Source organism: Podarcis liolepis, assembly GCF_965112155.1.
Source record: "Podarcis liolepis genome assembly, chromosome: 3".
Taxonomy (NCBI): domain Eukaryota; kingdom Metazoa; phylum Chordata; class Lepidosauria; order Squamata; family Lacertidae; genus Podarcis; species Podarcis liolepis.
Genome location: NC_139557.1, coordinates 84,242,537 through 84,265,264, shown reverse-complemented (window position 1 = coordinate 84,265,264; position 22,728 = coordinate 84,242,537). Strand labels below are relative to the sequence as shown.

General features: G+C 42.9%; 1 protein-coding gene across 1 annotated transcript in view; it reads right to left on the bottom strand.

The window, feature by feature from the left end:
* TTC27 (tetratricopeptide repeat domain 27) overlaps window positions 1-22,728 on the bottom strand; it is an 87,468-nt gene that overhangs the window by 50,367 nt on the left and 14,373 nt on the right. The window contains exons 7-9 of the mRNA XM_083497084.1: window positions 18,089-18,225; window positions 15,106-15,218; window positions 14,204-14,270 (exon numbers count right to left, since the gene is read on the bottom strand). Coding sequence (XP_083353210.1) covers window positions 14,204-14,270; window positions 15,106-15,218; window positions 18,089-18,225 — 317 coding nt within the window. The remainder of the gene's footprint in view (window positions 1-14,203; window positions 14,271-15,105; window positions 15,219-18,088; window positions 18,226-22,728) is intronic.

The following is a 22,728-nucleotide window of genomic DNA, read 5'->3' as shown; positions in this document are numbered from 1 at the left end:
CTTAGTAGAAGATAATTTGCCATTTTTAGCTGAGTAAGGCTAATTGCTTAAATTGCAGGTAGAAAAAAATAGCAAAAAAAGAGGTAACATTTCCATTTGCCACTGAAGGGAACCATCAAATGCTAAACAAAAGGCTGTATCAAATTTGAATGGTTTGGATCTAACAGCACTATGTGCAAGCGTAAATGTACTTCCATTCATATAAGGTACCCCCTTCCAGAGGTTCCCCACTGTGCTATACCCTACACCAGAGCTTTCCCAACTGTGTGTCATGACACATTAGTGTGATGCCTACAGTATGTAGGTGTGTCGCGCAAATGCTCACTGTGCTCCTGTCGGGGCTGGAAAGGGGTTAGTTTAACCTCCGGTTTGCTAGTAAAACTGAATTACAGTGGTGCCCCGCAAGACGAATGCCTCGCAAGACGGAAAACTCGCTAGACGAAAGAGTTTTCCGTTTTGGAGGTGCTTCGCAAATCGAATTTCCTATGGGCTTGCTTCGCAAGACGAAAATGTCTTGCGAGTTCCTGCTGGTTCCCCCCCCCCTTTTCTAAGCCGCTAAGCCGCTTATCAGCTGATCCGATCAGCAGATAAGCCGCTAAAAGCTGCTAAAAGCCGCTAATAGCGCTAATCCGCTAATCCTTCAATGGGCTTGCTTCGCAAGACAAAAAAACCGCTAGACGAAGAGAATCACAGAACGGATTCTTTTCGTCTTGCGAGGCACCACTGTACTGTGTCGTGAAATGATGCACGTCTAAAAAGCGTGTCACCAACATGAAAAGTTTGGAAAGCTCTGGCCTACACTATTCAGGGGCTGCATTGATGAGGAAAGGGAGGAAAACTTTACAGTGGAACTGCAGTTCAGCTTGCACGTCTCAGGATCCAAGCCAATTATTCGAGATATACTTCTGTGTCCACACAATTCTTGACTTCAAAAGCTAATAAGAGATGGTTTCAATGGCCCAGTTACGTGGAAGCTTTTCTTTCACTGGCTGCTATGTTGACAATGTGGTGAAGCGACCATCATAAATGAGAGTTGCCGGACGATGAAAATTTGAAATGCTATTGAATAATCCTTGCAACCACGGCAGTAATAGCATGACTATTGTATGATTGTCCCAGACCCAGTACTTAATGGACTGCAGTTACCTAAAGCAGCTCAAGACTTTTTACACACTGTTGGTTTCATTCTGCTAATTTTACAGTTAAGAGACATTTTTAAGAGTTATGGAGCATGATGCTTTATTGCCTTGCCTCCAATATCTTGATGCACTGGATAGGAAGGCCTTGAACAATTATTTCAACCAGGAAACTTTTCAAAGGGGGAGAATATCTGGTCAGACTTTGAAATTGGTTACTGTATCTAATGATCTTTGCGAGACGCGACACAGAAGGAAGGGAAGAGGATAGCAGCAAAATGGATTGACTTTAGTAACAGAATGACAACATGAGTGAATGCGTAAATGGCAGGAGCACAAGCACAGCTACTGAAAGCCAAACAAGCTGAAGAACGGGCTATGAGTCATTATGGCACTTGATGAGGGAGTCATCTCCACCAGCAAGTGCCAAGCACCTATATTGTAGATAGAATCCCAAAGCTAAACCCACCAAACATGAGAAGACAATTCTGCAATCAACAGCATGCTCTGCTGCTCGACTGTTCTTACAGCCTAAAAGATGTTTCTTTTATATATATATATATATCTATCTATTAAGGTAAAGGTAAAGTACCCCTGCCCGTACGGGCCAGTTGTGTTCGACTCTAGGGTTGTGCGCCCATCTCACTTAAGAGGCTGGGAGCCAGCGCTGTCCGGAGACACTTCCGGGTCACGTGGCCAGCGTGACGAAGCTGCTCTGGCGAGCCAGCACCAGCGCAGCACACAGAAACGCCGTTTACCTTCCCGCGATAAAGCGGTACCTATTTATCTACTTGCACTTAGGGGTGCTTTCGAACTGCTAGGTGGGCAGGAGCTGGGACCAAACGACGAGAGCTCACCCCGCCGCAGGGATTCGAACCGCCGACCATATGATCGGCAAGTCCTAGGCACTGAGGTTTTACCCACAGCGCCACCCGCGTCCCGTAATATATCTATTACCTCTTAGTTATTGTCTATAATGCAATCTTTTTAACTACTGGGCAACTCTGATTCTTAGTTTTGTCCTGTAAGTCTCTTTTCTATTGCATTCTCAAACTTTTAGTATCTAAGCTTTTGCCAACAACGATTTTAGAATATGGTAGCCAGAGCCAAACACAATACTCTTTGTTTTTTGTTAGGTTTTTAAAAGAAACAAACACACATTTCTAAAGCATACAGTACAATGGAACTTTCCCTCCCTCTCTTCCCTTGTGCACTGCTCACACCTCCCCAATCTTCTCTGGGGGGTTGTAGAGAACCCAAAGCAGATCTGGCAGAATGCAGGGACACACAAGGAGAGAGGGGGGGAGTCAAATTGCCTGAGTGGAGAGATTAGAGGGGCCCTACCTGCTTACCCTTTTCCAACAGCCACCTTAGCACCCTTTTATAGAAGGCTGCAATCAAGCTATGATTTGGCTAGTTTGGGGGATGGGGCTACCTTTCCCCTACCATAATTCAAGCACTGCCTATAGTCCCATATAAAGCGGAGCTTCTGGAGACACTGAAAAGCAACAAGAGTCACCTCTCCCATTTCCAAGTACATTCCGTCCCAACAAAGGAATCACTTATAGATACTGCTGTGTCCCTCCAAATCACGATATGCAAATCCATTATTGCTGTATTCAGATTGTTCACATCCCATCAGTCCGGCAAAGCATCGCAAAACAGATCACAAAATGTAGTCCAGGAAAACAATAATACAGAGTCCCAGTCATATTTGTCCAAATGGTTCTCGGTGTCTTATCAAAACTGTATTAAAATCCACTGGGGAGTAATGTAGTGTCCAAAGCCTGACAGACACTTGCATGGTAACCCCTTGCAATCAACCAAAATGCATATGCTGGACCCAGATGGACGTCGCAGCAACATACACAATGCACTACAGCTGATATCTTTTGACTGATTTGGCACCTACGGGCAGCCTCTTTCCAGCTACTTTCCTCCTTGTGTCACGTGAATGGCCAAACAAGCTAGGATTCAAAAGAAGCCAAAATGTGAAACCATTGTTTGATGGCTTCCTATCTTGGCTTGTCTTGAAACCAGTTTATGAATTTGTAGATAATGGGAAGCCATGGTTAACTGTTGGATCCTGTTTCTTCAATGCATTGCTGCTTGTGCAGTGAGAAAAGCCAAGTAACAGGAAAGGGGCAGCCAGTGTATGTCCAGTGGAATTATCGACTTCCTCACATTCTACCGGCAGTCTTACATACCATGCCACACATTTGTTTTGAAACTGCCCTCAGTTTTAAAAGATGGGTTGCCACATGTGATGGGAAACTGCTGTTTCAGAAACACATCCGAGAAATTGGTTTATGTAACTGCATTGATCCAGGCTGACACACTTAACTGTGCCCAGTATCTTAGCTTCCAAAGCTGCATTTGATAATTTACTTTAGAACAGGTAGCTTTAGATAGCATTTCAGCTGATTCGTTGGCCAATCATTTAGAAGAAAGGGATCTAAGTGTTTTAAAACATTCAAGTGTCTTGGAGTGTAATATTCTACATCAGGATAGCCACTGTGATTCCCTCCAGAATGGTGAGCTATAATGGGACATGTAGCCTAACGGGAGTCAGTGGAAGACAGGAGTGCCTGGCGTGCTCTAGTCCATGGGGTCACGAAGAGTCGGACACGACTAAACGACTGAACAACAACAAGCCTAACAACACCGGGGGGGGGGACACCTTGTTGGCTATCCTCATTTCATATATAAAATTCATACTTAGTAATGCCAACATTTTTGCGTCTGCCTACATCTTTTAGTGCAGATTATTCTTGATAGTTTCAATAGCCTCTAGGATTTTTCTTGCAATACCTTTTATAACAGAGACTTACATCCTGTTCATGGGCAATGTTAGGAGATGAACAAGCCATTGTGGTATAGCTGGCATCAACTATTCTTGGTTTTAATTTGCTGCAAAGCAGTGCCAAAGTTTTACAGCCAAGACCAGGGAAATTTCTTCAAACTCCTACAGCTCTTATTGGGAATCTTAATTCATTTTTGACAGGGTTTCAATACACATTTCAGTTCTGGAATATGTTTTTCATCAGAAGAGACTTGCAATTAACCTTTTTTTCATGCGAGGAAAATGAGTCCGTTCACTATTTTGTTTAAAGAATTGGTTTTCAATAATGAGTGAAGGCTAAAGCTACACAAGGCGTGGATTCCATTTGCACTTCAAGTAGAGCTGAGCCATTTTACCAACATGTACCTTACTCTAAACATATCATTTATTCTGTGTTAGGCTGAAAGCCACTTTAGCCATATTTGACTGCAACACTGTCTTCCCACCCCAACTAGATGTTTAGATTGGACCAGCTCCTGAAACCAAGCAAGCGCAGCCTTCCATACCACATCATAGTGCATCAGTATATATTTCTAAAGGCCCAATCTCAACAGCAATAAATCAGGAATTTGGATTTCTATGAAAAGGGTTTAACTTTCAATGCCAGAGTTCAAGGATTTTCATAGACAATAGCTAACAGTACAACAAGAATTCCTAAATGAATGCAGTGTATGCTAATATTGTACTTAATCCCTGGGGAATACGGAGTTGGAAATGAAGACGTCTTCGAGCGAGTCATTTAGAAAGAAAATGTGTGAATTAATTTCTGTCTTACACCTTTTAAAAACAGTTTTAACATTTCTCTAATATTAAATAGACTGTTCTAATGTTATTTATTTTAGACAGTGAACTGGAACAAAGCATGTATTATTTCAAGGTCAGCCATGCTTCAGATTCAATCAGTACTTGCAATATTTCAGTGCAAGCCATTTCTCCTTTTATTTTATTTTTTAAATTACTCCTCCCCCGCTAGCTGGTCTGCCATTGCCGGGCACCCAGAACACCAAACAAATCAGAGCCAACACAAATTGAGACTTGTGTCAAATACTTGCCCTGGGGGTGTTCCTGCAACTTCAGAGTTAGGAGGAGGCCTAGGAATCATGCTGGCCAGAGGCTCTCTTGGTACTCACCATGGGAAGCAAAACTGTGGATCCCCCATGTATGAACAAATCCATTCTCCCAGTACACCAAAATCATTTGCCCAACAAAACTTAATAAAAAGGGAAGTTGATAGACTACATATATAAAAGTTCTTTAAAAGTGTTTCCTCAGGCCTCTCCAGTATACATGAGCCACCAATAATCAAGTGGGGGGAAAGAATTGTCTTAAGAAAAATTCCTAAGATGTCATTTGAAACTTCAGTTTTAAGACAGAACATAAAAGCACCTCTTATGGTTACAGCAGAGACTGGGGTAAACCAGGATGAAAGGTTGGAAAAGTGATACATTTTAAAGAACGAACTGTTTTAGCATTCTAAAACACTATGCCAGATCAAACAGCACTCTGTTGTAATACTGTTTTCATGCTATAAAGAAGTCAAAGTCTTTCCTGACCAAATGACTCACAGAAGATACAGCTGGCCAAAGACAAACGAGAGGGAGAAGATCTTTAGGTACACACCAGGCCAGTTGTCTACCAGGCTGCCAGAGAAAATAGTGACATAGGGAAAGAAAGCGTGAAGAAACAAGAGAGCTTTGTCAGGGGAAGCCTAATTTCACACACAGTACCAGCATTTTACATTGCTAAGGTTTCGGGAATAGAAGACCGCCACAAATTAACTGGCGTGACATAAAAGCACAAAGACAGAAATGGAGAGAGAAAAAGTTTAACAGAAGGGAGAAAGACAGCCAATGTTTTCATGTGAGATCTTCACCAAGCTCATTTCATTAGAATTATTTGTATTATAACACCTGTAGAGAGGGGACAGAATGCTTCTCCAAATAATGTTGCCTAACCTAAAACCTCTGTAGTGGTGCTTTTACAATCTTCTAGTCAAGACAAATGGGTTTGAACATATAGGTTATTCTTAGCAGGTGTACAAAAAGTGAACTGCATTGGGGAAGGCACATTCAGTAACAGCAATCAGTAGTACTCATGTCACAGCCACTGGCGGTTGGCGAGTTTGGGACTCCACCTCACAGGAGCAAATCAGCTCTTTGAAAGGCTTCAGTCTGGAGCAATTCATAACACTGAAGAGCTGTTAGGTAAGGCAAGAAGCAAGAAAGGACACTGGGCTCAGCTAGGCAGTTCTCTGCTAAACTCCCATTAGAACCAGAGATGTGTCTGTTTGTTCTGATGTGCCACTAGGACACAAGATGGGCTTCCTTCCTCCTGCCTTGCATTGCAGCCGATTGGCAAACACCACAGCCCTATTCTGGCATTACTCACCATGGGTACAAGCAGGGCTTCAAGGCTATGCTTTTATTTAGCCTGCCCAAATTATCACCCAGTTCTTCCCAGATCCTCTTGTGTTTGATACCCGAGGATGCTACCCCCACAATTAAAACCCCTGGGAAATCAGGGTGTCTCTGCTGTAAACATTCACCTTAAACACACATGGAGAGGGAAGGGGAATCCCAGCAACATCAGGGGCAAACCCAAGAATACAACTTCAGTGGCCTCTGTTTAAATAGCACTGATGAGAGATGATAGTTCTGTTCTAACACCTGTCAGTGCTGTAAGTTCAAAAAACTATCAGTGTGTTCCTGGACGGGAACCAAGATGGTATGCACAGTGTTACTTAAAAAGAAGAGATTTTGTGCCCATAGAAATTAGATTTACCTGCATTTGAATTTATTCATTTTGTATTTATACAAAGGATACAAAGGTGCCTGTCTATATACGAAAGATGTCCTACTCACTGAAAGGCTGTTTCATATCTTATGCTAGAGCCTTTTGTAAGAAAATATGTTCTTCTATTTCCAAAACCTCTCCACCAAACAGTAGCATGGAAACTACAGGGACCACATAATATACAACTAAGTCTTAGGCGAGGTTTTGCAAGAAATATTAGTTAATATTTTCCTTCTTTTCATGTTTCTTTGGAGCCAACCCACTTAAAAAAAAAATTAACAACACACCCCTGTTAATTCACCCTATATAATACAATAGTTGCTAAGAGAGATTCTTTAAAAATGGAGTCTCTGGGGAAATTATGAAATGTATCCAGACTAGAGGAGGTGCAGAGGTGAGAAAAAGTATGTATGGATCTTTTTCCTTCCCATATGTCAACAGGATTTGAACATTTATGAAAAATAAGGATCAACGAGGTGGAATGCAGAGCTATTTTCACCATCTGGTTCACCTTTGAACCAGACAATAGTCTATCAGTTTTGACAGCTCTCTTGTCCCCTTGATCTTACCCCTTTTAATACCGTTATCTGATTTTAAAAATGTTTTCCTATGTTTCACCAAGCAAGTGGAGGCAAGCAGCAGAAACAGAACATAAAGACAAAAAGTTTAAACTGTAATACTATTAAAAGTCTCCCATATAAATTAGAAATATTTGAAGAAAGAACACGGGCTAGTGTTCTAGCCCAAATTTATATACTTTGGAGAAAAACAGTGACTTGCTCTATATACCTTTAAGATATTAAAATTGAGTTTATCAAAAGCACAATTGTTTTCATCGCTGGGTCCTCAAGAATGGCCAAATGTAATAAAACAAGAAGGACAAACTGATTTAAGTTTATTTCTATTTAAGTTGACAATATAAAAATAGATACAAGATCAGCATTACAATTGTATTTATGCTTCAATTGTTTTTAAAATTATTTCCTTAAAAACTGCTCTTAATGGTTTCCTAGGGCATTAATCCATTCATATTAAGGCGCCAGTTTCAATCTCAAAAGAACTGATAAAAGCTCAGTAGGGCAGATTTATCTTTAAAAACACAATTATATGGAAAATTTCAGACTGTTTTAGAAACTGTATGTGATTTGATTTTTCATTAAAAACCAATTTTGACTCTCGCTTTGTTCCTCAATTGCCCTCACAATATTCTGCTTTCAGCATATGCTAAAGACGTTTGTATCGGTCATTGTGAAAAGTACTAAACTGCATCCTGTGTCCTTTATATGCCATTTTCTATTGCACATTTTATCCTTTACATAATACTTTGGAATTTTTAAATGTTGAGAGGTTTACAAGAACTCTAAACAAAAAATAATTAAACAAACAAACACACTTGAGGAAGATCCTATGGACCAGCAGAGCTCTTTGTGCTGTGAAGGAAAATGCTCGTTCCAATTTACCCCATACAACCCGGCATGCTGTTTTGAAAAGGTCTTTCCAATCCCTCACAGCAGATTTTTCGGCAGCGCTGAGTGGCAGCTGGGGAGGGTGGGGGAGTCTGTAATGAGCAACTATCCACAAAACAAGAATCCATACAAGCCCTTCCACATCACAGATAAAATTGCTTTTGAAGCTCAAGGAATTTCAAGAGCAATTTGTGGCAGAGGATTCTGCTGTAGATCAAAGCAACTCCTGCCTACAATACAACAACACCTCATTGGATTGTGGATGAAGTATGAAAAATCTATTTACCTAGGTGTGGGTCCGTATCAATACTGTCTCTAGAGCAGTGTTTCCCAACCACTGTTCCGCGGCACACTAGTGTGCCGCGAGATGTTGCCTGGTGTGCCGCGGGAAAAATTAAAAAATTCAAAAGATTTTTTTTTTAAGTCAAATTTTCGATTGGGGCGCCGTCACTAGATGACCCCTGGGGTTCCCTCCCTCCCTCCCGCTCTGCGCCTCCCTCCTCCTCCTCCTCCGGGGAGGCCCTTCCTGGCTCTCGGCCAAGGCTTGGCGGCTGCCACTCACTCGCTCGCCCACCCGTCCCTCCATCCCTGCACCCGGCCTCTCCCCCTCTGTCCCCGGCGCGGGGGCTGCCGGGATCCGTAGTCCCCTCGCCCTTGGGCTCCGCGCCCGCGCGGGGCGCGCAAACTACGTTTCCCAGCGTGGCCTGGCGGGCCGGGCGTTTTGTTTGAAGCGCTCTTCTCCCGGCCATGGAATGAGCGCGGCGGCGGGCGGGCGGGCGGGCAGGGGCTCTTCCGTGCAGACCCCGCGCAGCCTGCCTGCGCCCCCGCGGAGATCGGGCGGCAGGATGGAGCCCGGGGATCCCCGCGGAGGCGGAGCGGCGGAGGCGGAGGCTGCCCCACAGGTAGGGCTGCATCGGGGGGTTTTTATTTTTGCAATGCTGCATCCGCGCCGGGGGGGACGCATCGGACCGCGGGGAGACCCCTTGGCGGGCGTGCAAGGCAATGCATGCGTGCAGGCGTTGCATGGAGTGCAGTGCAATGCAATGGCAACGCGGCGCCCTGCATGCATGCATGCAACTTCCACTGGCACTCCAGACTTGGCAGGTGAGGGGGGTCCCCAGTGGGCGGCAGAGAGAGCCGGGAGGGTGAAGGGGAGCCGGGGGGGAGCAGCGCTGCTCCCCGAGCCGAGCCCGGGGGGAAACTTCGGCGTCGTTGCGCCGGGTGTTGGAAGCGGAGGCTGGCGGGGGCCCCTCACCTGCAAAACCTGGTCGCCTCTCATATATTTCGTGCATTGCATTCATCGCCCGCTTTCTCCTCCAAGGAGCTCCCGGGGGCGCGCGTGGTTCTCCCCGTGTTATCCTCGCAACAACAGCCCTGCGAGGTGGGTCAGGCGAGTGGCCCAAGGGAGCACCCAGGGATTGTCCTGGCCAGGTGGGGTGATTTGAACCCTGCTCTCTGCCCGGTCTTCGTCCTCATTTAGCCCCCACATGTGCATGACTGTGCATGACTGAGGTTTTCCCCCCTCGTCTTGGCTATGGTGTGAGTCTGTCCTGTTAATTAATGGGGTTCTGCCTTCGGAGAAGATGAGCCAGCCCTCAAGGAGGTGATTATGTAATTTGCTAGCAATTCATGTCCCTCCCGGCGTGACGCTGCACGCTGACGTCACGGGGCTGTAATGGTGGTGTGCCTCGAGGTTTTTTTCATGAAACAAGTGTGCCTTTGCCCAAAAAAGGTTGGGAAACACTGCTCTAGAGTATGGAGTGGAAATTTTCTGGCATGAAGGCTTCAACAGGCCTCCCCACTTTGCCCCTGAGAGCAAAGCCACACCCATCTTCCCTACACCTGATGTCACAGCAAATGGCTGATAAGAGCCAGACTTGGCTGAAAGGGTGTTGGAAGGCAGTGCCAATGGGTGACTTCTTCAGAAGCTCCACTCCAAAGTGCTATCTAGCCCTGCGCTTTGAACAGGGCTTCTGTCAGATCTTCAGAAGTTCCTCTTCTAAGTGCTATGAAAGGGCTTTGGAAGACTCCCGGTGGCAAAAGAAAAGGCCACTTGATGTTATTGCAGTGTCAAGTAATTGGCAGGTGGGCAGCAGCACCCACCTTTCAAACCTGGCCTGAGGTCACCACAGTCTAGTTTGCTGGACTAGAGAAGTTCCCCACTACTGCTGCACAGCAAGAACTGCAAGTATATATTTTGTTTTCAGCAGGGAGCGTGAGGCAGTTCACATGCAACAGAACCACATAATGGATAAAAAATATATGATTAGGTATGCTTCTATCCCATTTTTTTTTAAAAAAACCTTTGCTTCTGAATGTTGCAGTATTATTCACCTTTTTTTAGTTAGAAGCCACCTGGAACAGGAGATACAAATGTCTGAAATAAATAAAGTACCAGATATGCTGCCTTTAAGGCACTGTCTGTGAATGCCTCCCGTCTTCAGCCCATTTGGGCCTTGTGGCCAAGAAGAAACATGGCCGGGCTGAAAGTTGGCTGAAAGGATGGGGATGGAAATATAGGCCTCCCCCACCCTGATCAGGAGACTCAGGTGAACAGCAAAAGGGGAAGCAACAGCCATACAGTTGGGAATTGTTACCAATTATTGTGGAAGGAAAGCTAAGTGAAAGAGATAAGTATTCCAGATGGAGGGGACTGTGAGTTATGGATTGCCACAGCTCTGATGGAGTGCAAGGAGGGAAAGAATAAGAGAAATCAAGTGTATATTGAATGAAGTGGCCAACCAATATAATTTGAAACTTAAGGTTCCTGATGAGAAAAGGCTGGGACTTCCTCTAGTGATAACAGCCTGCTCAACTCAAAAACCCTGAATAAAAAAATTCCTTCCAGTAGCACCTTAAAGACCAACTAAGTTAGTTCTTGGTATGAGCTTTCGTGTGCATGCACACTTCTTCAGATACACACTTAATAATAATGTCTGGGTTGTTTCTGAGATTATCTATGGCTCCCCTTACAGCATGGTTTAGATTTTGTTGTAAGCGATGGTGTTTTCTGGTCACATCTGTTTGGATTCTGTGGCGGAAGGTGTATCTGAAGAAGTGTGCATGCACACGAAAGCTCATACCAAGAACTAACTTAGTTGGTCTTTAAGGTGCTACTGGAAGGAATTTTTTTATTTTGACTATGGCAGACCAACACGGCTACCTATCTGTATCAAAAACCCTGAGAAAGACTAGGGGTATGGAAGGAACATAGGCTGCTGAAAGTTAAGTTGGACCTCTCTTGAAGCAGCAACAACAACAATTACCCATCCTTCACTGTTTCCCCTGGCCTTTTGTTCAAATGCAGGTGTTCGATACAAAAAAAAAGTCATTGGGTTCATCAAAACATCACCAACCTTGATCTGGATTTTTGTGTGCTGACAGATCAACATGGTTACTGGGATTCTGAGCTACAATGCCCACAATGAAGTGGTGACTCACGACTCACTTTAAAAAGAGCTGTATGGATGCTGATGCTTCAAGATATCTTGAAACGTCTCATATTTAAGTAGATATCAGATGAATGTATGACAACCATCTAACCAGCCTGCAGATTTAGGAATCCACATGTAGGCTGAGAAGATGCCTGCTCACACATACACACAACAGTGTATCTGATGTTAGCGGAGCTAGGATCAAACATCAATCTTGGCTTTACTGAAAAACTCTCTTTCTGTAATTAATTTTTTTGCATAAACCAAGAAGATGCTTACGGTGTTGGCAAATATAATTGGAGGCTTCTAACCAAAAGCACCTGAGAACTAGAAACTTTCCTTTTATTTTTCCACAACTTCCTGAAGTACAGTGAAGGTTAGAGACTTAGTGCAAAAGAAAGATGCTTTGAGAAGGTTCTTCCCCCATGGCCAATTTCTGCATCAACGAATTGACAAATAATATGATCAGTATTAACACTAGCAATAAGTATAATGGCTGACAACAGGCAATACATCGTTCACGGGCAGCAAAAGTTTCCTTGAAATTTCCTTCACTGAGCGACAGAAGGTGCACTGGTGCACTTGTATTCAAATAATCAGCCACTAGATGGCACAGTAGTAATAACTTTCAGAGGGGCAGCCATGCTAGCCATTTGCAGACAAAACGAGTATAGTGGCACCTTAAAGTCTACACAATGTATTTTGGAGTAAGCTTCTCTAGACTTGTTTCAGTATACATGTTCCCTACATGAAGAATTTGCCCAAAATAAGAGCTTCATTACTTCAAGACACACAAATAAAACTGGGTATGAAAAATACCATATATACAAGCCTAAATTTCTGCTACAAGTGGCTATTATTGTCCGTCCGTCCCCCCCCCCCCCCCGGTATTATCTCAAATGCAGTATTCAGTAAAAGCTTTAGCAGGCATAGGAACAAAGCCATTCATAAAGCCAACCTCTTAATCGAGCCTTTCTGGTTTCATAATTTTAAAACAGCTAGAACAGAAATCAAGGAAACCAGAATGCACTCATTCAGTTCACTTGGGGGAGAATTGCTGTATTTTCTCCAGTAATGAAACGGTGCACAAAGCAAAATACAAAGATAGATGGGAATTCTTATGGATATAAAGGAGCTTCTAAATACTGTAACATTTTTCTCTGTTTCAACCATGAGAAGAATACTTCTTTGATAAATGTGCTCATTAAGGTAGCATCATACCAAAAGCTGGAAGCAAGCCACATTTCCAGCTTCCCCCAAGTCACCCACCATCAGCCCCCAAAGCCCAGAAACAACTTTGAACTCTGAACAGCTTTCGGACATGTATTTGAACTTGTCAAAATATTAGGTAATCTCTGTCACCGAACACCACTCCTGGTCAGTGGGGATTGAGCATGTAAAGCAATTTGTCCAAGACAATTTTGTCAGGCAATTACTCCATGTCTAACACTTAGTTCTCGGGATTAGATTGCTTTCCCATACAACTATTAGGAATGTGACTACATGCCACACACAAACTGAAGATGGCACTTTAGACAAACAGCATAGTGCATGGATGGGGGACCCTTCTTCCTCAGGGCCACATTCTCTTCTGGCCGCTTGCTAGCGATGGCTGGAGCAACATATGTACATTTTACTTTTGTACAGCAGGCTAGTTTTTAAAAACTTACACACCCCTCAGTGTTGCTGCTGACCTTTAAAGCCCTAAACGGCCTGGGCCCAGTATACCTGAAAGAGCATCTCTACCCCCATCGTTCTGCCCAGACACCTTCTAGCGGTTCCCTCCCTGCGAGAAGTGAGGTTACAGGGAACCAGACAGAGGGCCTTCTCGGTAGTGGCACCCGCCCTGTGGAACACTCTCTCATCCGATGTCAAGGAAATAAACAACTATCTGACTTTTAGAAAACATCTGAAGGCAGCCCTTTTTAGGGAAGTTTTTAATGTTTTATGTTTTATTGTGTTTTTAATATTCTGTTGGAAGCTGCCCAGAGTGGCTGGAGAGGCCCAGCCAGATGGGCGGGGTATAAGTAATAAATGATGGTGATGGTTGTTATTATTGCCAGACAAGCAAGAGGCATTGTCAGTGCTCAAGGGCACATTCCAGCCAGGCAAAAACATTGAGGTGCGAAGCAGGGTCAGGGAAGGGGGCTGCCTGGGGAAGAGTTCAAAGAGCCAGACAGAGGGGCTTGCTTGGAGGGCCACAATTTCACACATAGGACTGAGGTTCCCAACACCTGATAGAGAGCCATGAACAGTTTGCGATGCAAACGAAAAGTGGTTTAAGAAATACTTTTGCATAATCTATACAGATCCCTCCACACAACTGTGAAACTTTATCACCCAGGATTTCTAGCTGTGCCCAAGGGCCTCTGCGTGTTCAACGATATGGGCACAGAAGGCATTTTCAGACCATCCCCTGAACAAGGCAGGACCACCAGGCCCAATCTGGCTGCTCCTTCTACTATGTGCAGAGGGAGAAGCGATTAAACAATGTTTAAACACAATGCAAGTGGAGATAGGTAAGTGTCTTACTGATGAAAAAGCAAGCAGCTCCTCTTCTGTGAGCTTATGAACCGGGTTGTTCTTCTGAAAGTCTATGCTGCGTAGAAGGGGGGAAAATCACATTCTGAGCCTTACTGGTTTTTGCATTTTATATCGTTAATCACATCAGGCAACTTTGGATGAAGATTTTGGGTACAAATCAGCTAAAATAAAATTATTGCTAATCAATTAAATACATTAAGTTGTCTGACAATTACAATACAGTATTAAAAATACAATACACAATAGCCAACAACATTTTCAGCTGGATTTAACATATAATTAAGATGTCCAGCTGAAGAAAAAGGAGAGATGCCCAGAGAATAACCTCCAAAGAGGGATTAATGAAATTAATCCAACACCTGCCAATCAGTCAAATTTTACTGTCTGTTAAATATAAACATTCTGAAATTCATTTTCAAAACTTGTGAGGCAGCTATAAATATCATGTACAAAACTTTCAGATTATCAGATCAGATATATTTTATAATACACCAAGCTGTTAAAGCGAAAGAGCAGTCAAATCACATGAAATTCAATGTCACTCTAAGCAGAACATTTCATCAGCACAAACATTTCTGCTTTCTAGATGGTATAATCTTCCTTCTCTTCTCCCAAGCAGATATGGGGGAGAAGTTCCATTGCACTATGGGACTCATTGCATTGACTTCCAATAGCTCCACAACTGAGTTTAACCTGGCCCTTAGTCTCCTGCTTTGTGTGAAGAAGGTACAAATAGAAGGAATCTTCAACCAGCCCTACAGGCAAGTGCATGTGTGGATCTAACCTCATCCCCAAAAGTACTTCACCAACAAGTTATTATGGAATCATCATTTTGCTGCAGCCATACACTTGAGAGAGTGACAAAGTGGAACCAAGGGATATCATCTTACCAAATTCCAAGGATAACAGCAAGCTCTTCTGCACATAAGTCAGGCATCTGGTTCTGATGAGATTCTGCAAACTTTATTTCATTTAACACTGTGTCATCATTTAAATCATAATTCTGTTGGGTGGGGGGGAAAATCACATAAGTGATCATTCACATTAAAATTGCTCAGCTATTTGAAAATTACAATAAAAAAAACCCTTAACAGCAGCATTGGTGTTGAACTCTGCCAAAAATATAAATTCTCATATTGACTTATCAGTAAAAAGAAATGTATTATCTTTCCTAGTAGAAAAACAACTGTATTGAAGATGATTTTTTAAAATAATGCAGGACAACTGACAGAGCTGTAGAACCATGAATGGAAAACAGAATTAACACACACAGGTTCTGCGATGGTTGCTAAAGGGTTTTTCAGTAAAGCCGATGTGGAAAATTATCCATGAGAATATAAAGTTAGAAAACCACTGTGCTAGACTGATTAATATTATTGATATCTAATGACTTAGCTTTTAAATGTACATGTACACCAAGTGGCATTTTTTAAACATGTCACACTGGACCCTAGTTAATGGCTTGCTGTGAATGTGGCAATCTGGGCTGCTTTGCTCCTCTTTGCAAGCATGTGAAGGAAACAACAACCCCCAGTATATCATTATATCTAATCAGAAAACTATGAACAAACCTTAAGAGACAGATCACATCTATAAAGCAAAACAAACCAGTATCCCTTGTTTAGACTTAATGCTAAGCCATGTGCAAATGTGGAGGAACACATGGACCATAGTGCAGAGAACTGCATGTCTACCTCAGCATGCTGCTCCAGGTTGCAATACAGGCTGCTGTGAACTTTCCCTGTACTCTGTATGGCCTACACAGATGTTACTGGAGATAGCGCTAGGGCAAACATTCTGCCAGCACAATGATTTATTCCTATACAATGAAACGTTCTCTCCCTCTCCTCCCTGCGTGCACCCCTAAATTTGTTCTGGGTTTCCCCAAAACCCTCCAAAGCAGGTTTGAGGATGGTGCAACAGCATGAGAATATCACTGCACTAGTAGCAATGCTTGCATGCAGAGACGGAGCAACTTGCTCCGGCACCTGGAGCTGTGCGCATCCCGGGAAGCATGGTGCGCCGTCTGTGGGGTGTGTGGCGTGCGTTGGGGGTGCACAGCAAGCACCCTAGGAGGTGCCGCCGATTGGGGGTTGGCATTTTGTTACCCCCCCCCCCTTTGGAATGGCACCCGGGGCGGACGCCCTTCCCCGCCCAGAACACCCCCTGCTTGCATGCATGCAACTATTTCATTGAATACTGCCCTAGAATAGCAAAGGCTATTCACTGAAACTGCTTTCAACAACAAATCCATGGTAACACAGTGTAGCAGGAACCCCCCACCCCAATCATTCAGTTTGTACAAACTTCACACACACTCACACACTACATACACCACGCTTCTGTTATAAATTCATAGAAAAATCAACCATACATCGGATTTGCACTGTTCCACTTTTATTTGACTCCATGAAGGAAGGACTACAAAATGGGGAAGGTTTGATACAGGCCAGCCATAATCCCTTCACCATCCCAGCACATCCACAGGAGCCCTGCCCAGTTGCTATGCCAACCCTGATGGTCCTAGACAGAAGACCATCAAGATCACAAAGAACTTGCATATGGGAGTGGATTCAGCATGGACTGAAGCAAAGGACAATGATCAGATCTTCCCTCTGGGGGCAGGAAACTGCCAACTCCCCTTTGTCTCCTGGAAGTGACTCATGGGGAGGAGGAAAGGAGGAACCAGCCAGGTGACAGGACACTCAGGTTACCACCACAACTCCTCCCTCAACCCCTCCTTTCTGTAATGTATGCATGATGTTTCTGGGGGTGGGCTTTGACCTAGAGGATGGGAATTTCAAAAGTTTTTATAAGGTCTTGCACACCATCTTTCTGGGTCTTTCCTCTCTCTTGCAAGTGAGGGGAACACCCTGTTGCAACAGTTCAATAAAGGCCAAGCCTACAGGCTGCTGTTTTGCTCCAAGTTATCCTGGTTGGTGTCTTTGTTTTGTCCAAGGGAGCCCTCGGATTTTTCCGGTAACAACAGGATACTGTTTCCACATCTTCCCGCTGTAGTCTGAATCTAGTTTGAGTCACTGCTAGTGAAAGGCAAACAACCATACAGGCAATGCTTATCAGTAGAGCACCAGCCCAAACACAATGCTCCTGAACAGGAAACTGCCTCTGTAAACAAACAAGTGAGCACACATGCATGATGGCACTCTCCCTTGCTCCTCTATGATTTAAGGTGGCAGCAGTTTCTAAGGATGTTGCACCAAATATATATTTGAGACCACACAGCAGTATGAAAGAATTTTGTGTGTGCATCATTAGGCTCCAGGAAAGTTCTTGCTAAAATGGCCAAAGCTTTGTGGATTTATCCACCACACTAAGTACATACATACATACATACATACATACATACATATACACATACACACATACATGCTGTATATATAAAATCTGCCATTACCATTTTACAGCACACAATGAGGTAAGATTTATACATTATAAAAGAAATGCTACTATAACTGTACGTTTCATACACATTATGTGGAGAGCCAGTGTGGTGTAGTGGTTAAGAGCGGTAGTCATGTAATCTGGGGAACCGGGTTCGCGTCTCCGCTCCTCCACATGCAGCTGCTGGGTGACCTTGGGCCAGTCACACTTCTGTGAAGTCTCTCAGCCCCACTCACCTCACAGAGTGTTTGTTGTGGGGGAGGAAGGGAAAGGAGAATGTTAGCCGCTTTGAGACTCCTGAAGGGGAGTGAAAGGCGGGATATCAAATCCAAACTCTTCTTCTTCTTCTTCTTAATTTCTATTGGCCTTCAAAATCCCCTTTATCCTTTTTTTATAAGACATACACAGGCAAGCATGGCAATCTACTTATTTTGAACAACACATTACATTTCAAAAGAAAAACTCCTATACCTTTGTTAAATCTTCAAGTGGGGAAGGTGCTGGACTAAGCTCACGGTGAGGAAGGAGGATGCCATCTTCCCTTTGAACATCTAATATGAGCTGTGCTACATATTTTTCCTGAAATCTTGTCCTTTTTCCCAGGGCACCTGCAGAAAGTTAGCCATCAAGAGGAAACAGAAATTCTAGTTACATATATCGAAGTTACATTTTAAGAGACACATATACATATTTCACAGAGTATGAGGGTATGTTCTCAAGGTACAAGATGTGACATCTTTGCCGATAGATTATGCAGGTGTGAGTCTGGTCAGTGCCTGGAAGGGAAATGGACTAGAAACAGCATGTATGCCATCCTGAGTTCCATACAGAGCAAAGAACGGGTATAAATGTCATAGTAGATAAATAAAATTTACAACAAAGCACAAATACGTACAGTGGTGCCTCGCAAGACGTAATTAATTCATTCCGCGAGTTTTTTCGTCTAGCGAATTTTTCATCTTGCAAAGCACGGTGTCGGAAAAGTTTTGGAAAAGCTTCAAAAATCACCAAAAACCTCAAAAAAGGCTACCACACCGCGTTCTATGAGTTGCTCCTCGAAGTCAAGTCGCAACTGTATTAACGGTGTTAAGAAAACGGAAACAAACTTGCAAGACGTTTTCGTCTTGCGAAGCAAGCCCATAGGGAAATTCGTCTTGCGAAGCAGCTCAAAAACCGCAAAACCCTTTCGTCTAGCGAGTTTTTCGTCTTGCGAGGCATTCGTCTTGCAGGGTACCATTGTATTAATAACAGTGGCTTTTTCCAATATAAGCTGTACTGTTAATTAGCTAAATAAATAACTGAAAACACTTGATAAGTATATTTCACAATTAAAGCTGATTACTGTTAGAAGGACACACTGCTACACTGAGGGTGTCTCTCGTTTAACATGACCCTTCTGTGGTAGTTACAGACTTCCTAGAGGCAGGTTCCAGGAATCAGTACTGAGGAAACTTGTGGCCTTCCAGGTGTTGTTGGTCTATAGTTCCCATTGATCCTGTCCACTGGCCATGCTGGCTGGGTTGATGGGATTTGGAGTCCTACAACATCTGCAAGGCCATCCCTGCCTTATGGGGTCCAATATGATTTCATTTTAGCTTCTACCCCATTTAGCACTACATGAAACCACTGGGAGAGATTGTCAGGCAACCGGAATGTGCTCTCCTCAATTATACTACCTTAGGGACTTATAAGCAGCAGCCCTGGATAATATATTGACTGCAGCAAGTTTCCAGAGATTCTGATAGTGGCCAGATAGAATCAGAGCCTTGACAGTTCAGATTTCAAATAAAATACAGAATTATGTATGTGGAGCTGTAACTTATATAGTAATTAGAATTAAATTATAATAAAACAATTAGGAATAATTATTCCTCCAAAATGTATCCCAAGTGGAATTACAATTTCACAAACATAGCTAAGTACAAAATTAATAAGTCATTTATCATATTTAATCATACTCGAGAAACTAAGCAAAGCACTTGGGGGGGGCTATTTTTACCATGCAGTTTCAAAGAGATGCTATAGTTTTGGCCACTTTATAAGGCAAGCTTCTCTAATTATAGCACGGTGGCACCACTAAATTATGGATCATCGCTACTCCAGCTTGAGCCCTGTTGAGTACAGATTTATAGCTAACTCATAAAATATTCAGTCTGACAATGCTCATTTAAAACCCAAACAGAATGGAAACAGAAAATATTTTTCTCCTTTCCGTTGGCAGAAAAATATGCTTTTGAAAAACACTAAATTTGTGGTTACAGATAGGTAGCCGTGTTGGTCTGCCATAGTCAAAATAAAAAAATTCCTTCCAGTAGCACCTTAGTTGGAATTTTTTTTTATTTTGACTAAATTTGTGTTCATTCAAGTTACAGCAAGTCAGACCACAAAGCCTCAAAAGCAGCTGTTTACCTCTCTAGTAAATCAACATGTAAAGTGGGTCAAAACAAAATCTATCAGCTCTTAACATATTGCATTAACATCTTCTATTGTTACAAATTTGGATGCCACCACTCTCCCTGCTGATGGGTCCAAACTCAGCTGAAAGAAATCCATTCAGACTTACCTGGACTTAGTTTTGCTTTTTACTGACATGACACCACTGTGATAAAATACAGCCTTTCCCCTTCACCCTCAGCACTAAAGCACTTACGAGAGACCTTCATTAGCTCACACTGAGGCCACAGCAACAGATCTTCTCTTTGACATTGGCAAGTCCCCTCACTAATCTGGGTACTGACACCCAAATAACCTATTCCTTCACTCTGACCATAAATAAATGCACACGTTTTGGATCTTTACTCAGCTTCCTCCTATGCTACTGATTTAAACAGAGTGTATTGCATTTAAGGGCAGACTGTCATGATATATTTTTGGACCACAATAACAATGTGAAATGTCCTCAAAAATGTGTTAACAGGAGTTTCCACTGAGCAGGCTTCTTTCTAGCCAAGAACACCCAATGTTGCCTTCACGGTGCATAAAGGAGCAGTACTACTGACGTGTTAGTCATGATTATCCAAAGGAAGGCCAAACTGGGGGTGACATAAAATGCATATTTGCATTTAAAAAAACAAGCATGTTAATGTAAATATGATCGGGCAGACTTAATTATTGAGATAACGTGTGGAATGGCAATTTAACCTCCGCCCCTGCAATGGTCCCTCTGAAGCTGCTCCTTCATTGGGAGAAAATTCCCCATTAACACCATCAGTCACTAATTTACATTACAAAAAAATGTGTACCTCAAATGCCAAGATGCATTTGGTGCCACATCCAGTTTGGCCCCAACTTTCAATGGCTCTTGACCAACCTGAACCAGTTCCAAACTTTAGAAGTACCCAAAAATATAACAACTGTTGGTTTTCAATGTATGCTTATTAGGCTCTAAACTGACACAGAATAAACCAGTTTTGGACTGTGCAAGAGCTGTACCGTGTTAACTTAGCTTATGGCACCCTTGGGAAGTTGTGCGTAACTTGCCAATTGACATCAACACACTAAATAATTTAAAGTACAGCAGGTGCTACATGCTCTTTAAAATTAAACTGTACAATTCTTCTTCCAGTCTTTTCTGGCACGAATTCACAGGAAACTTCTGTGAGGACAATTATATTAAGACAAATGTCCTTGTAGTTGAAAACTCGGCAAGTTTAAATCAATCAGAGTTGATTATTTGTTGATTTTTTCACCCTGTTACGAGTTCCACTTGGGCTGCTCATTAAGGCATGGATAAAGGCCAGGTATAGTTTGAAACCTTGATTATTTTAAATTCAACTGAAAAATAGGCATTTACCTCTAAGGCATTATCTTGCAGCATAAAAACTATGCTAACCTGAGCATGGAGTCAAACAGAACCTGGACTCCAGCTCCGTAAGACAATCATGAATACTTACAAGTTTATCCATAGATGCAAATAAATTCATGAGTTGTGTGCAGATAGGCAGAACTAGCCCAAATAAGAGCAAAGATTAGGCGCAACAAACAGGACAGAAGAATGGCTCATGAACCAGCTATGTCCTAATCCTGATTTAAGTATTTATTGTAATTAATCTTGAGAATTTTATGCCCCTAGAATCACAGCAACGCCTGTCATAACATACTTGGTAGGTGCTCTCTGATGCATTTCTGAGAATATAAAGAGGTGACAGCTCTCTTAAGCAAAGTCAGGCAATTGGTCCATCTAGGCCAGTTCAGTTTATCCTTACTGACATGGTTCTGCAAAGTCTTGCGCACAGAGTCCTTTCCCAGCCCTACCTCTGAAATTTTCTTAATAGAAGGAGCTGGAAATTGAACCTAAATGGAAAAATATGTGCTACGACTCTTCTCCCCAATGGTATATAATGCTGGTGCTCCTGATGCTGTGTGTGATAGGTGCTTCCTCAACAAGATGTGTCAGGTCAGCAGATCACTAATAGCTTTGTACATTATTAACAGGTAAAATCAGTAACTCAGTGTTGCCTCTTGGTCAAGCTTACATTCCTAAAGGATGAGAAGCCAACACTTTCTTGTTGCAAAAAGCCCCAATTATTTTTTTTATTGTATTGTTGTACCTTGCAACTGATAAACGAGTAATTTCATTCACCATTATTAAACTGTGGGCCTGTCACTTGCAAACGAAGATCTCTGTTCTCTTCCAGGATTGTACATGACATCCTCACACTTCACAACTTACTTAGGCTCAGTGACATTAAAATTGGAAAGAGCAAGGCAGAGATCAAAGCAAGCAGGCTCCCAACTGAGTCATGTTTATACGAACCACAGCTGTATTTTGATGTGCTAATACTTACTCTAAATGCTCCCACTCCAGTATTCCTTCTTCACCCAAAGCTTACCAGCTGCAAGTTGTAAACCCATCCCACAATACTGGCAATTCCTCCAGATCATACAGCTTTTTACAGAACATGCCAGTTAAAAGATAAAACAAGAGAAGGCAGTGGGGAGTGGGGAGAGAAATAAGGCAGAGCAGAGCCAGCACCAAAACAATTAGCTGAAAAAGACGGAGAACCACCAAATAGTCAATTATCATGGAAGAATCCTAGAATTGTAGAGTTGGAAGGTACCTGGTGGGCCATCTAGTCCAATCCCCTGCAATGCAGGAATCTTTTGCCCAA